The sequence below is a fragment of the Aspergillus pseudoviridinutans genome, assembly GCF_018340605.1.
Source record: "Aspergillus pseudoviridinutans IFM 55266 DNA, scaffold_4, whole genome shotgun sequence".
Classification (NCBI taxonomy): Eukaryota; Fungi; Ascomycota; class Eurotiomycetes; order Eurotiales; family Aspergillaceae; genus Aspergillus; species Aspergillus pseudoviridinutans.
In genome coordinates this window covers 2016894-2032337 of record NW_025091284.1, presented here as the reverse complement: position 1 = coordinate 2032337, position 15444 = coordinate 2016894, and the positions used below count along the sequence as shown (strand labels likewise).

The following is a 15444-nucleotide window of genomic DNA, read 5'->3' as shown; positions in this document are numbered from 1 at the left end:
CACGAAAATCAAGAAAAGCAAACCAGACAGAACGCTTGCAACCGAGGATCGTATACTAAATCGCATGAGACAACAACGAGTCGTAGTGAGAAGTAAGCCTAAGTGGCTGGGACTTTTTTCTGTACCGCATTGCGGACCTGCTTGGCCCATCGCAGCCCACAGCTGTTGCAAAGATCGCGGTTGCCACTGGGCCCTCTACGCCATTCGGGCGTGGTCCGGGTCTGACACATGGCGCAGGTCTTTTCGACGGGAACAATGCTCTGCTTTCTCTTGCGCTTCTTCCTCCGCGCAAGGAGGCGCTGGACCTCGTCGGACAGGGCGCGGTTCTGTTTCTCCAGTTCGCGGAGCTCAAATTGCCAGCTCGACCCTCGTGCTGTGTTCAACTCGGCGAAAAGTATTGGTTCATCAAGAGCCGGCACGTATTGATCACCGGATGGCAGTGGGTTGGAACCCATCAGTGCCGACTTGTCGGAAGTCGGTTGGCCTGCCGCAGTGACGTTTCTTCTTCCAGTCACTCCAGTGTCCCCGGAAAGTGTAGCGGTGATATTTGCAGGTACAACCTGCTCATCCGTCCCGAGAGCAGTCTGCGGTGATTTGGAGAAACGCAGCTGCGCCACCAAGAATGAAGGTTTCTCCCCTTCCTTGGTGTCTCCAGGGTACAAGGTGGTTTGAGCCTGCAACATATGACCCTTCTTGTGCCGTATTTTATGGTTAAAGCTCGTCTGCTGCCCAGTCCGAGCCGCCTCCAAAGCCTGTTTTGCATCCAGCCGGGCGTCGGCTGGGACCAGGTCCTGAATGCCTTTACCGACCAGATCATCGGGCACTCGGCCGAGCACTGGCCGAGCCTTCGAGGACATGAAGAGAATGATGCCGGAGATCGAGAGCTTGGCCCACAGATCGTTCTCGGCTAACCCGCCATCGCCAATGTTTGCGAGCTGGTCTAGGTGATAGACGGGGCAGGCCCGGCCGGTCATCACCATATATTGCCGGCCGCGGTCGCCAATGTGCCACGAGCCGTGACTTTCAAACCACATGTACCCGCTATACTTTGTCCGGACTCGGTACATGACACTGACCGGGTCAGAGTTGGTGCAGGATCGGAGATCGCGTATGACAGGACCGATATCACTGGGATGGCAGATTGTCGATAGCGTCTTGCCTATCAACTCATTTGGATCGTACTCGAGGACGTTTCTACAAGATGGAGATAGATACAGCAATTCACCGTCGAAAGAGAGTACATGAATGACATCATCGGTGTTCTCGACTAGAACGCGGTCCAGATACTGCTGGTAGCTCTGGTCAGAAGTGTCCAAGTTGTCCAGTATCGTCGAGACCTGGTCGGCACTAAAGTGTGTGGCAAAGGCCGGATGCATCCGATAGATGTCCGAGGGCGGCGCCACGTAATTAGGCAGCTGCTTGCGCTGGTAGTTGATCATGTAAGTACCATCTGTCACATTTGGTCAGTCTGGGTCATCGGGTGCGACGAGAGCATCTGAATCATACTTGGATTTCTGCTTGTGACGGCATCGGGCCTCTCCACAAGATCGACTTGGAACCCGACATAGAATCGGTAATCAGGCGAATTCCAACGAACGGGAATCATTGTGATCAGATTCATGAACGGCTGACCCCCCTTTCTGTAGTTAATGATGGTGGCCTGGATTTCTCCACGGTGCTCTATTGTAGACCGCAATCGAAATGCTGTACGTTGATCGACGAACTTCCGGGGCATGCCCTGCTGAACCACACCACTGGGGTCCTGAAGAAAACGGCAATTCTGGCCCACAATCTCCTCCTCAGTGTAACCGGTCAGCCGCACAAAAGCCTCCGATACATAAATGATAGGATGATCCTCCTGCTGGATGTCGCACAATGCAAATGCACATGACAAATCAACAGCGCCGATGTCGATCTTGGGGTCGGGTCTTGAGACAACCTCGGCCTGGCTGAAGTTAGATCGTACAAATGGTAGCATTCAAGCCGTCGATGGCAAGCCGGAATGAACTTACCAGTATACTCATCATGTCAATGCCGCTGCTCGAATATATGCTGGTATAAGGAGTGATCTCACCTGCGGTCGCCGACTTGATCGAAGCTGTGAAATCCCATGTCAGTCTACATTCTGTTCATGCACGACACGTAACACAGTAAAAAGAAGATGCACTTTTCATAGGCGATGGCCTCTTCGGCTGAATGTAACGGTGAGAAGAAACCTGTGCGGTAGCGGCTTGACGATGCTGGCGTCGCCTGTGCGGTAACTGCTGGCTTCGTGAAGAATCGGTCGATTTCGAAGCGTTGGTTGATCTGCTGGTCATGGACGTGGCTTGGGCCATGCTGGTGGTTTCTTTCGCATCAACCGAGGATGTCCAGTAAGAGTTTCTGCTCGGTGGGTGCGCTTGCAAGGTAGCAGAGTAGGATGCAGTTGAGCCTAGGTTCAGGGTCTGGTTCTGAAACGAAGGAAGCTGATGCATCGGCTGCCCATTGAATGTCTGTTCGAACATCAAGGCGGGCTGTTGGTATACGGAAGAGGGGCCGTAGGCAAATGCACTTGCTGAGTCCAAAGCCATGGGCAGGGAGTTCCTCATGCCAGAGAGCGGGTCATACCCGAATAATGCATTGGACAGATGGTCAGCCAACGGCGCAGGGGCCGCGGGCAGAGGGGGCGAAGTAGAAGGGAGCAACTCGTCGGCTGACATGCTGCTCAACAGCATACCTGATCCAGGAGATTCGGAGAAAGCGAAGTCCCCCATTGGGAGTGGATCCAAAGGCGCAAATGGCATCATCATCTCAGCGTTGCTAGAGTCAAGGGCGGGATGAGAGGTGCTGGAGTGGCTACCCGAGGTCGAGGAAGCCATCGGGAATGGAATGTCGCCGTAGTAGTCGCCATTATTGAAGTTGTTGGCCATCTCAAGACGTAAGGCGACGTTCGATCGATTCGATGGGATGTTCTGGCCAATGAGCGGATCGCATCTACACAGCGACGATGCCTCGACAACTAGTCCACGATAGTAGACATTCCTCCAGGGGCCAATGATTGGTAGCCCTGTAAGCGGATCCAGAAGTTCTGTCTGAATCAAGCTGCAGAAAGTCGGGATTTATAGACGATGTACAGACTGGAGGTGCAACCATGGACTTGGTGGGAATCTGGGAGTAGATTAGTTCCTTTGTGCACTAAAAGAAGCAAAGCGGAGTCCGACTCAGAAGAGGGTCATGAATAATAACAAGAATCATCCAAGGGAATTGAAAAAAGGCTCACCTTGAAGGTCGCAACAGGAGAATTGGCTATACAATAGTAACCGCACAGAACAGAGGAGGAGCAGAGGAAAGATATGCGGAGTACCTATAAGATATCCAAGAGATGAAGTGATGAAGCGACCGTCCAGACAAAAATGCTCGGCGCTGGATGGACGGATGTAGATTCCGTAGTTTTCATCGAATAAGACTGAGGGCCGAGAACATATGTTAAGGCAGTATGAGGATTCATTCTGTTTCTGTGAACAGAATAGAATAACTGCAGACTGCCAATGAGCAGAGAGACGGAGACACCGAACTCAATTGATCAACTTGACGTATCGAACTTGGGTGTGACAGGTCAGTTGCGGAGGCAAAAGGGGCTCATGGAGGCAACAGATCATGTATCTAGATAATATTCCAAACGGAAAACGACGAGAGGATGTAATACTTGGGAAGAGCTTGATCATTGATTGAGGCTTTACTACAGGCTTCTCTGTCCTCTGTATCTACCCATCTCGACCTTACTGCTAGTGGAAGTAGACATGTACTATCAGAACATCCCCAGATCATCCATGTCATCTTATTGAGTAGACTACTCGTATGCGACAGCAATATTCTCCCCATACTTAAGTCCTATATAGAAATATCCTATGTATGATCCCTGATAAGATAAGTGGAAATTGCAGATGGGCATCAAACACCGAAAGGGGAACTTAGGCGTCGCGCCGTCTCTGGCGGCGTCTCTCCTTTTGATCGATGGTCACAGGAGTCGAGGTCCTGGTCTCTTCTTGGGCATATTGCAACAGAAGAAGCTCCAATGCGAATATTCACCCAGATTTTCTCGTTCAATCATCAATCCATAGAGATTGCGATTCTACCTACCTACCTCCTCTTTTTGCTCAGCGCCCGGACAGCCTTTTCTCAGAATCCTTGATAATATCACGCAATAATCGTAATCTTCTCTACTGACACTAAAAATTCAGCATCTATTTCAGCATACAATGCAAGACACAATGGAAGACGAGCCAACCAAAATCTCCATTACAATTTGCGGCGATGGTGGATGCGGTATGTTTTTCCGCTTTTTTGCCAGTGAAGATTTCTAAGATTTCGCGATGCTCTCGCCTGGACAGCGAGAGGGATAGCTTCCACTGTCGAGAAAGGTTGACACTGATCTGCCGTGGTTGACAGGTAAATCGTCCATCACTTTGCGACTGGTGCGGAGCCAATGGGTCAACGAGTGAGTATCCCCCTTGAAACAAATCGTAAACGTGCGAGACAAAAATGACTGACATATCGCGACAACCTTAAACAGATATGACCCTACCATCGGTAAAGCAGTACCCGTACCCTGACCTTCAATTCTCTTTTCCGTCGTCGACGCGTGATCTTCTCTAACGCCCATCTTGATTCCTCGGAGGACTAATAGAAGATTCTTATTCGGTAACACGCGTGATCGATGGCATTCCATATTTCTTATCCATCACCGATACTGCCGGCCAGGAGGAGTATAGGGGGCTGTTTGCGCTGTCCAACCTGAGGTCGGACGCGTTTCTGCTCGTCTACGACATCACCAATGCATCGAGCCTGAGCGCATTGGATTACTTCATGGGTCTGATTGATATCGAGGCAGAGCAACGCGCCGAAGACAATGCTCGCTTGTTGAAGGAACTGGGGGACAGCGCCCGCGGCGTGGAAGTCGGCATGCCTCCTCCGGTCAAGATCATCGCCGGCAACAAGTGCGACCTCAAGGAAAATCGCGTCATCCCTGCTAGGGAGGGACTGGAATATGCCCGCAAGCATGGTTGTGGGTTCATGGAGACAAGCGCGAGAGATATGGTGAACATTGAAGAGACATTTGCCCGTATGTAACACCTCCTCTGGCAGTATCAAGGCTGCCCTCATGTAAGACGGCCTATTGATCTGACGCCATCGCAGTCATCGTCCGCCGTGTTATTGAAGCTCGTCGACTACATTACCAGCAGAACCAGGCGACGGCGAATCCTGCTCAGGCCACAGCGTCTGCAACTACGCAACAACCTGCCGAGCAGATGGCCGATGAGACCATCGCCGCTAAGCCATCCAAAGATGCGAGATCCCCGTTCAGCCGCCTTTCAATCTTCGGAACCAAGAGCAGTAAGCKTGCTGCACCCAAGCCGGAAGATCAGACTGGTGAGTCCAAAGGCGAAGCGGTATCGAAAGGGGAGCCCGACAAACCAAGCATATGGAGACGCCTGCTTTGCTGCTGATTTGACATAATTATCTGTTCGATTGTATCATTCCTTTATCTCTTTTCTTATCTTCTGTTTTTCTTTATACCCCGGTCATCCGCCTGTCGACCGGCGATGCTTTTCCTTTCTTGATCATGTATTCGGGATAAATTCCTTGGACATCCATATTCCCACCATTTCTTTGCACTTTTGTACAGTGTTGATAGGCCAGATGGACTTGATGTTTGTGCCAACGCAGCATCGGTCACGAAAGAATGAAGTCACTCATCAATCGACCAACCTCGGCATAAGCAGGGGTAACCAAGCATGTTTGCCGGAGTCAAGCTTATTTCCTGTGCAACTGTCACGCAACTCGAGCGATTTCTACCGCGGTGGGTCAACGGCTTGTGGTTCCGATCAGCATAAGGCTACCTACCTCATACACCCTGTTTGAGGACAAGATACCTTACGCACCCTTGAGTCTGACCAATCCAATGGTGGACCTTTCATCATCTATCTGACATCAACGTCCGATAAGATAAGCGTAATTCAGGATAATTGATCGTCCTAGAACAGAGAGATATCATGTGGCAATTGGGAAAGGATAAAAAAAAAAAAAAAAAAAAAAAGAGCATATGCAAATCGTGAGATATTAAAAAAGATGTCCGAATCATCGATCATATCCACTGATTGCAAGCTAAAACTCTATCTCAGGGATATCCTGGACATGTGGCGCAAACATGAAGTCAGCATTCAGCACTCAGCCCTCAGTAGGTAAAGGTAAAGAGGAAGTCGACTCTGATCAATGGGTCTTCCAGCTGCAATTGGCTGTTCCCAGATTGCATGGAGGTTCTAGGTTGGTCCTCCGCGGAGTCAAAGTACCGAAACAAACCTAACCGATACTCATAGACAGTTTGGACTGTAAGGGGCATTGGCGAATCATCAACAGCAGTCATGACATGATCAGTGATAGACTTCCATTCATGATGTCAACGTCATTGACTAAGACGGCTTTGATTTCCGCGAGGACGGACTAGATGGGCAATAGAACGATAGAACATTTATCATGATTAGGTAGAAGACACTGGCGAATAGCTCTCGGTCTCGTGTATTATCTTACCCCGTAGTATCATAAGGCAGGCAAGCAGACCATGTCCTGAAATTGTGCTCGCAATGAAGTGCACTACGGAGTATTTATTCCATACAGGGATTAGAGCCGGTCTGCCGCTAAGCTTTTAATGAGGAGTACGTATCTGCATATCCAGAAGAGAGCTCGTGACTTCGAACCGATGATTCAGCGGAAGACGCATATAACTAGTTGGTTGGTTGGTTAACTATACTGATCGTCGAAGCTGTTGAGGTTTTGTCCGGGTGTGAGAATGAAACGATCGGCAGCCATGTGCCGAGAAGAATACTCGAGAATAAGAACCCGCTTTATGAACACCTTTAGTATAATAGTAATGCCATAATTTATGCGTCTACGCCGAACTACTCTGCTTGATGGGTCCAGTATGCTGTAATGTTCATACAAGAGCGCTTGATGTACCTGAAGGAGTGTGATCACGACAGAGTTAGGCATCATCAGGATCGGTGAATTGATCCTCGGTCTTTACCTCAGAGTCAATTTATCTATTCTAACAGAGTGTTTGTGCATTTCTCCGTCTTATTGTTATCTGATGGTCGAGCTGATCAACCAGACTCGGATATACGGAATTGCTTTTACTGCATCTTCCGAAAATCCTGTCAGGCTATGGAATGACTGCTACTCCGTACTAAGAAAAGGGTCGGTCTGGAATAAAAAGAAAAATAAAGAAAATAAAATAAAAGAGCATGCGAGACCAGCGAGAACGAGCAAATGCCTGTAAGAGGAAATTTGAAATCAAGGAAACATTTGCCCGGGACATCTCCGAGGCCCGATTAAGTCTCCGGTTCCGAATACTGTATCATTAACGGATACCAGTTGTTCTGTACCCGAAATTTCTCGCAGTGTAAGGTAAAATATTTCAGGATCTACCTTAGGTACATTCTGTATTCCTCACAAAGGTTTCATAATCTAATTTGGCCGTTTTGATGAAGATCCAGAATAGCCTTAGTCATTTTATTTAGTTGCTGCCTAGATCAGATATCAAAACCAAAGGTAGGTGTGAATAGGTCAATACCTTAACATTGATGAACAGCCACTCGTACAGTACTCTGTCCGGAGTATGATACACCAGGTCCCCGAGATACCGCCTCGTATTACCATGTATTGCAAAGTCAAACGATCACCGAACACAGCTAGCTTAGATCCATATTTCCTCTTTGGGCCTACTGGGCCTTGCTGGGTCTCTTGGAGTCTTGGGCGCTGCGTCAGGTAGAACGGATACACTACTATCTTGCCCTGTAGATGTTCGACGCAGCTTCGGGATGATTATTGCCAATTGGTACATTCGAAGCTAATCACAAAAAGTAAATATTACTCATTCCCTTAGAAATTTCGAATAATCAAGAAATATCTCAAGTATTAATCATAATCTTCCCAATAATAATAATCATCACCTCAGAATCTTAGTTAAAAAGCTGTCGGTCCTCCCTCCTTCATAGCTCCTCTGCTCTATTAGTATACTACTACTACTACTAGTACTACTACCTTACGCTACTTACTACTACTTTACCTTGGATCAGTGGATAACTACCTATAACCAGCAGCTCCAGATCCTTGTGTTATATAATCCGCTGTCTTCTTATCGCTGCAACCTTTGCTGGCACTTCCTTGGGTCCATCCAGTTCTGTCCGACCCTCCATTACATCTTCATTCCTCTATCGGCTATTGGGACTGGCTCGTGAGCTCATCTATTCTCCGTTTACTTAAGCTCTTTACCCCCACCATTTGACCAGTCCGTCATATCATTGACCGACCTTACCGTCCTTCAACGTTCAACAACCATTGCTGTTGTTCTTACCCCGGGGAGTAGGGGTCTGAAATAGCCGGATATAGTTTTCGTTTGATCCGTCTGGATTGGCGTTGCCCTACAATCGCACGCGCCTTCGTTGGTGTCAACGGCATCTTACTTTAATCGATACTTCCTATACCACATAATGACGGCACGTCAATCGTCACCCACATCGGACCACTCACATTCGGACAGCAATGTTCGCAAGAGGGTGTGTAAGGCGTGCGATCGATGTAGATTGAAGAAATCAAAGGTAAGCAGGCCACGGTCCAGAAGCAAGCATCAGCGCGCTCTGAGGCGCTGACCCAGTGCAGTGTGACGGCGCCAACCCATGTGGACGGTGTAGGGCAGACAATGCCATCTGCGTCTTTGGCGAGAGGAAGAAGGCTCATGATAAAGTGTACCCCAAGGGGTGAGCTTGCACCTTTGGCAACTTGCATGCGGGGAGTGTCGAACATTAACAATGCTAATGTATGTCTCGCTTACAGGTACGTTGAGATGTTGGAGCAGCAACAGGCTTGGCTGGTGTACGGTCTTCAGGAGCTATATCGACGCTCCAATGAGGGTGAAGGCTGGCCGGGAGAGCCGTTGAAATGCGAAGCAAACGGCCACCCTCTGACGCATGATCTACTCACACGGCTTGGCGCTCTCGATCAAACGAAAGGCGAACGCTTCGAGGAGAACACCGAGGTCATGCAGCAGGAATTGTGGAAGCAGAATGCCGGCCACATGCAACGGCAAGATTCGTCCGATGGCAGTTCCGAGAGCGCGCAATCGCCCATCACAACGTCACGCTTTGCAGACGCCTTCTCACGACATCAACTTCCTCCCACGCCTCCAAATCTTAGCCCAGCATCGCGTACCCAGGCACCGACGATCAAGCCTGAACCCCAGATGGCTCCCCACAATCCCGCATACATTGCCCCTTTGTCGATGCAGGGGGTAGTAAACCCCATCGCCTTGCAAGGTCCACCGCAATGGCCTAACAGCAGTTTCGGAACCTTTGACGACATGGACATGATGGGGGCTTCCGACTTCACCAGTCTTTCGTTCGATGATCAGTTATCATCGCCGATGTTCAACCGGCAGATTCCAATAAACTGCGTGGCATCGGCCTCGTTCATGGATACCAAGAGTGACTACGACGATTTCAATCAATTTCTGAATCCGAATCCGACGGAGATAACGTCCATCTAATGGGCCAACCCCGCATATTGTACAGTGTCTTTCTCTTCATCTCATTTCCAGTCTACGTCATGTCTACTGTGGGAGGTTTTCTTTTTTTTTCCAGGGCTCACTATTTGGTAGCCCAATGGTGCTCGGCGTTGGGTATAAAACGACAGGAGGTCTTGGATAATGGAACCGTTAATGGGGGCGTTTGAAGATCTTCCTTTCTCAATTCTACTTTTAAATGCATATCATGTTTGTTCATTTTGTTTCGGTGTTTGACTTGGGCTTTTCATGCCTGTCAGTGTTACACCATAGTGAGCGAATCGAACTTTGATACAACAATGATCACTCCTCTCAAACATTGCCGACCATTATTTTTTGACTAATATAAGTCTCATCATTAGATCATGGATCATGGTTGAATGATTGGACGACGATGCAGATCAGGAACTGAAAGTGCGGAGTGACGTTGAGACATGGTTGACTAATACCCAGGCTGAGAACTACGTCATGCATAGCCGCATACGGGGACTTTTATATCCGTTCGGCGAACTCAAACAGTAGTCTTGGTAAGCTGCGCGATCATGAGCCATCTACCGTTTTTCTTGGCTGAGCAATTAAAGCGTGCATTTGCAGTTTTTTCTGAGATCAGAGTTCATCGGCGTCTTCCTGTGTCTTTTTTGAAGGTTAAACGATTGAAATTCGGGGGTTTCGTAGCCTGTACGCAATTCCGTTCCGTTCGTTATCTACATAATGGTTCCATTTGCAATACAGAAACCATGGTCCACAATAGTTGATCCGCGAGTCAGTGTTGACATGTTCCAAACGACATTTAGTGATATTATTATTATGGTTTCATTTAAAGATCGGTTGTGTCAAGGCTCGAGAGGAAAGGGAAAAAAAAAAAGGGAGAAAAAAGGGAAAACAGGAAAGAAAGAAAGAGGGTCCAAGATTCCCCACCGCGAAAAAATTGCAGTTGACTCAAATTAAGACAAACTGGTCAGCCTGAACCCAGCCTCGCAGTCCCAGTCCGCTTTATCTCCAGACGCCGAGATTTTTATTATGATTACTATTCATTGCTTGGACTTCGACTCAGGAGGCTGGAGTCATTTTAGAGGAAGTAAAAAGTTCGTCCGAGATGCCGACCTGCCGACCCAGCTCTTTAGACTTGGTGGCTCGTTCCCAGTTCCCGATCTTCCATCGGAATTTGGCACCTGTTTTAGGAATCTTGAATCCATTCAGTCCACATGCACAAATTCTTTTTTTTTTTTTTTCGCCAGCAGATAGACAACTGCGTAAAGGACTCTTTCCTCCGTAAGACGGCGAAATCCTCGAATGGATAGGTCAGCCGTTTGTCTTGTTCCCCTATATCTACTGATGAAAGCTGCAGTCTCCACGAGGCTCAAGGTCCTGTATGGTAGCGCTGTCTGGTGTCCCGACAGATGCAAGGAATATCACTAATATCCCTATGTGATCACGCTGCTCATATCGAGAGAGCACAGTGAGACAAAGTACCGATATTCTCATAGTACAATGGTTTCGAATAGTGGGTTCTTGCCCATCGATGGGTCGTGGAAATTGGAACAGGTACCATCAGTCCATCGCTCACTCTTCTCCGTCCGTCACTGGCTTTGCTTTGTAAGGGAGCCTCAGCTCGCAACAACAGTAATTAGTCACGGTGCTTTACAAAGACTCTCGTGGTACCTTGTAGGGAACTAGGAGCAAACAGATCGATACAGTTGTTAGCCATACAGCTAGCCACTGAAAGGTGTACTCCATCATCCACCCATCCATCCATGCGAGAGAGACTCATGGACTCGAGAAACTTAAAAGTACAGCTTCTCGGATTCGGTCATCATCATTTCAGCTTCGAAGTCTAGGCCATTCGTATTCCGCAGATGCTTAATGAACGGACGGCGGAGTATCCATGCATGTACTATTATTGGTTTATTTTCTCCCAAGCTGACAGGTTCGGATTTCGGAAGTTCGGGGTAGACGCTCTCCGTGATCACCGACCCGTGCTGATGCTTGAATGCTTAACACTTGCACTGACAGCATGGCTACGAAGAATAGAGACTAGATGATAGATACCACGTCTGTTGACTGTGTCAGCTGCTCAAGTACTTCTTAGACTTTAGATACCTTGATTCTTACAAGCGTGACCGTCGGCATTCTTGAAGAGAACAATTCTAGGAAATATCCAGATACGGTATGATAGGGGTATATTACATAAGGGCACGGCGAATATACCCCCATATGCTCTTTTCAGCGAGAATAATCCTCGGATAGACTGTTTGAGGCTCATACCGGGTATCCAAGCGCGGGGAGGCTCTTTATATAAAACGCGTCTGACAAGGTCTATGCTCCCTACTGAACATCGGCGTCATGCCAAAGAGTTCAAGCTCAGAATGCATTGTGCTGCCTCAGGCATCAACCCCATGGAAATCTACCGGATTAGGCAGAGCATCAACATCTTTAGCCTAAAGCGCCCCCTCGGTCATCGACAAACCCATCCTCCAATGTCAACCTTTTATTCGTCAATTCGCAGTTTGCAATGGATACTATGACTATTTAGCCGTCGAAGATAAGGACAACTAGACAATTAGACATCCAAAATGTTGAAACCAGCCTGTGCCTCATCTCAATTCAGGCTCCGGTGCTTTTTCCCGTCCTGCCACTCTGATCGACGTGTTGCGGGGTTACGTAGTTACTGCTGAGACATCTGCCCCTCCTCCATATCAACTTGCGTTTCTGCAACAACTCAACTTTATTATTGTCCATTTCCAACCAGTGACACGATCCTAAGCAGGTCGGGAAGACAAGCATCATGTCTGGGGAATCTGGATTCACCTTTCTGCCTCTCGGAGCCATCATCCAGGAGTTCTGCGTGGGAGAGAAGAATCTCGTTCTTGGCTTCAACACCCAGGACCAGTATGATAAATACAACTCGCCTCACTTTGGCGCAACAATAGGTCGCGTGGCCAACAGGATCAAGGATGCCGTCATCCAAAACCTGAATGGTCGGGACTACACCTTGGCCAAAAACAACGGGCCCAACTCACTACATGGCGGGGAGAAAGGCTGGGGCAAGCGCGTCTTTGACGGCCCTCAGACCGTGAAGCGCGATGGCAAGGATGCCCTGCTGTTCAAGTACCTCAGCAAGGACGGCGAGGAAGGCTTTCCCGGCACAGTGGAAGTGCGGGTCTGGTACACGGCCAGTAAGGAGGATAGCGACAGTCCCAGCTCCAAGACAGTCCTAACTACCGAGTATGAGGTTGAGTTTGTGGGCGACGAGTGTGAGGAGACGGTTGTCAACATGACCAACCATAGGTAAGTTTGCAGTTGCACGCTGTGAACAGGATTCTATCATAGCGCAATAGTTGATAATATTTGTGTCGGGCATAGTTATTTCAACCTCGGCAACGGCCCTACCATCGAAGGCACCAAGGCCCAATTGTCCACCGCCGACTACCTGCCCGTCGACTCCACCGGCATCCCGCTTGGCAACATCGACAAATTCCCTCTGGACGTGTCCAAGCCCTTCGTCCTCGGCGCGGCCGACCCTGACATTGACGATGTGTTCCTGATGGAGACCGATCCATCCAAGGTCGTTTTGGACTCGCGCAGTCAGCCCTTGAAACTGCTGGCGCAGTTCAGCCACCCGGACACGGGCCTGCACCTGGAGGTACACAGCACCGAGCCCGCGTTCCAGTTCTACACGGGCAAATACATCGACGTGCCCGCGATGGACGGACTGCCACAGCGCGTGGCTAGAGCTGGCTTCTGCGTGGAACCCAGCCGATATGTCAATGCGCCCAACGAGCCGGCATGGCGGCCAATGGTGCTTTTGAAAAAGGGACAGATTTTCGGATGCAAGACCGTGTACATGGCCTGGAAGGCATGAGCGTTGTAAGGGACATCATGACATGCCTTGTATCTCGGCTCTTAACTCTCGGCTACGGCTCAAAATTGACTTGATGAGATTTCCCTATTGTGTCGTTTAATTCGGTGGTTCGGTCTCCGTAGTCTACCTAGTCCATGTGCGATTTTCGCCAGTTTTCGCCCGCGGGGCCCGCCAGCATCATCCGATCCAGCGGCACCAAGACCAAGTGCCTTGAGCAGCTAGGGTGCTATGTGCCGATTATCCTTATCTCCGTGATATGTATCCGAGAGACCCTCAAGCGTCCCTCACCTAGAGAATAATAGTCTAGAGAGCGAATGAATTTGTGGTTCACTGGTTTCCACTTGGGCCGACCCAGAGACCAAGCCCATTGTAGAAATGAGAAAAAGTTCGATGGTCAGGATCCACCCATTTGAAATCGACGCAAAAGTGCGTCTGTCAGGCCATCTGACGAGCTACGCCTGCTTGAGGTTGACAATTATGCCGCGGAACATTGTCATCTACCGAGTACGGACATAGGTTTAAGGCTCATATCCCACTCCCATACTCCGTAACAAGTACCAACACGACAGGGAGGTAGTATTATTCTGGTGTAAAATGGCTCAATTATTTCCGGTTCCTGAGATGCCAAGAGCTTCTCGAAGCCTAGTATGGGTCTTCTAGCGCGCAATGATCGTCTGTATGATCTTGGGTTATGAGAACATTTCTACTGGCTGTGCTCAGTCTTCTGTGCTATTCTATTCAATAGTGCATAAGCCATATGACCATGCACTCTTGGCAAACTGACGCAATGGTAGATTGGCAGGGCGTATCAGCGCGGAGGATAGATCATAGTGATGGCGATGAGGATAGACGAGAAATGGACTCTAGTGTTGATATTAGTATTAGAAGGTCCTGATCGTCAAGTTAAACGGGCTGTAGTGTATGTCGGGAGTTACTATTCAAAGTGATCATCAAAGCCTGTGCCATCATACTTCTCTATACATGAGATGCCAGGGCAGAAATACCTGAACCAGTGGACTTCAGAATTTCAATAAATATATTGCATACCTTGCAGTAATTAACGGTATGGAAAACGAAATGCCTGCTGTATTTCACTACTGTATCGTAATGATACCATGTCTGTACAGAGGTACTGCGTACACTGTACAGCACCGTGGACGGAAAGAGGATTGCCGTGTAATGCGCTGGGTAAGATTGGCGGACCCGGAACGGAGACATTCAACTTCCCTTTGAACTTGGCATTTCTACTGCTCAAAGTTTGGACTATTATTAACGAACTTCAGGAGGCCCATCCTAGGTTAATGCTGGAATCAGATGCCTTCCGCTTGGCCTGTGGTTCGTCCAGTCATCGACATCCCCAGAGTAAAAGCGGGATGAACATAACAAATACCAATATGACCTATTTTGTTACTTACTCCGCCGAAGGACCTGTCTACAGTGTCCATATGCAAACCCGGATGTGTTCACCATGATCACATCAGCCATAATCACCAGCTGTCCATGACATAATACGGAGTTATCAATCTGGAGATCTGGTCAGCAACCGATCATATGTCCTAAGTCCGATAGGTCACAGTCGAATAGCCAGGTGCGGCGTGGCACTGCATATCTGGAGCCTGGACGGATAAGGTTGGTTTCCAGGGCGCAAGGAGGCTGTGTAAGCGTATCTACTATGAGGACTTGAGGTTGTTCGATGTCTTAAGGGCTAGCACCATCGACGAAGTCATCTAGACCAGCATTGACTTTGAATCTGGTTGCGCTTGGCAGTTTGCACTCTTACCCCACACATTGCTTTACAACTGATAAATACCTACGTTGACAGTTCTATCTATCAGATCAACCAAGTGGATGAGGCCTTGGTTATACGATACTCCGGTAGGTCTCGCGAATACGACATAGTGCCACCAGAGGGCCAGAAGATGGTACGTGCGGACGACGTGCAGGAGCCTGACAGCTTGTCCCAGCCTCACAGGCCAGACTCGCTCTCTCG

At 48.8% G+C, this 15444-nt stretch overlaps 4 protein-coding genes across 4 annotated transcripts; 3 read left to right on the top strand and 1 right to left on the bottom strand.

The window, feature by feature from the left end:
* Positions 1-98: 98 nt before the first annotated feature.
* Positions 99-2909, bottom strand: lreA (GATA transcription factor LreA; the record flags this gene model as incomplete). The annotated part of the gene is made up of 4 exons (XM_043302030.1): positions 99-1450; positions 1507-1945; positions 2013-2098; positions 2168-2909. The coding sequence occupies 4 exons, from the start codon at positions 2907-2909 to the stop codon at positions 99-101; spliced, it is 2619 nt and encodes an 872-aa protein (XP_043157965.1).
* A 1329-nt stretch (positions 2910-4238) lies between these two features.
* Positions 4239-5486, top strand: Asppvi_006124 (putative RAS small monomeric GTPase; the record flags this gene model as incomplete). The annotated part of the gene is made up of 3 exons (XM_043302029.1): positions 4239-4305; positions 4667-5101; positions 5176-5486. The coding sequence occupies 3 exons, from the start codon at positions 4239-4241 to the stop codon at positions 5484-5486; spliced, it is 813 nt and encodes a 270-aa protein (XP_043157964.1).
* Positions 5487-8525: 3039 nt separating this feature from the next.
* On the top strand, positions 8526-9577 carry Asppvi_006123 (Zn(II)2Cys6 transcription factor domain-containing protein; the record flags this gene model as incomplete). The annotated part of the gene is made up of 3 exons (XM_043302028.1): positions 8526-8633; positions 8695-8792; positions 8869-9577. The coding sequence occupies 3 exons, from the start codon at positions 8526-8528 to the stop codon at positions 9575-9577; spliced, it is 915 nt and encodes a 304-aa protein (XP_043157963.1).
* Positions 9578-12377: 2800 nt separating this feature from the next.
* Positions 12378-13454, top strand: Asppvi_006122 (aldose epimerase family protein; the record flags this gene model as incomplete). The annotated part of the gene is made up of 2 exons (XM_043302027.1): positions 12378-12880; positions 12956-13454. The coding sequence occupies 2 exons, from the start codon at positions 12378-12380 to the stop codon at positions 13452-13454; spliced, it is 1002 nt and encodes a 333-aa protein (XP_043157962.1).
* Positions 13455-15444: the final 1990 nt, after the last annotated feature.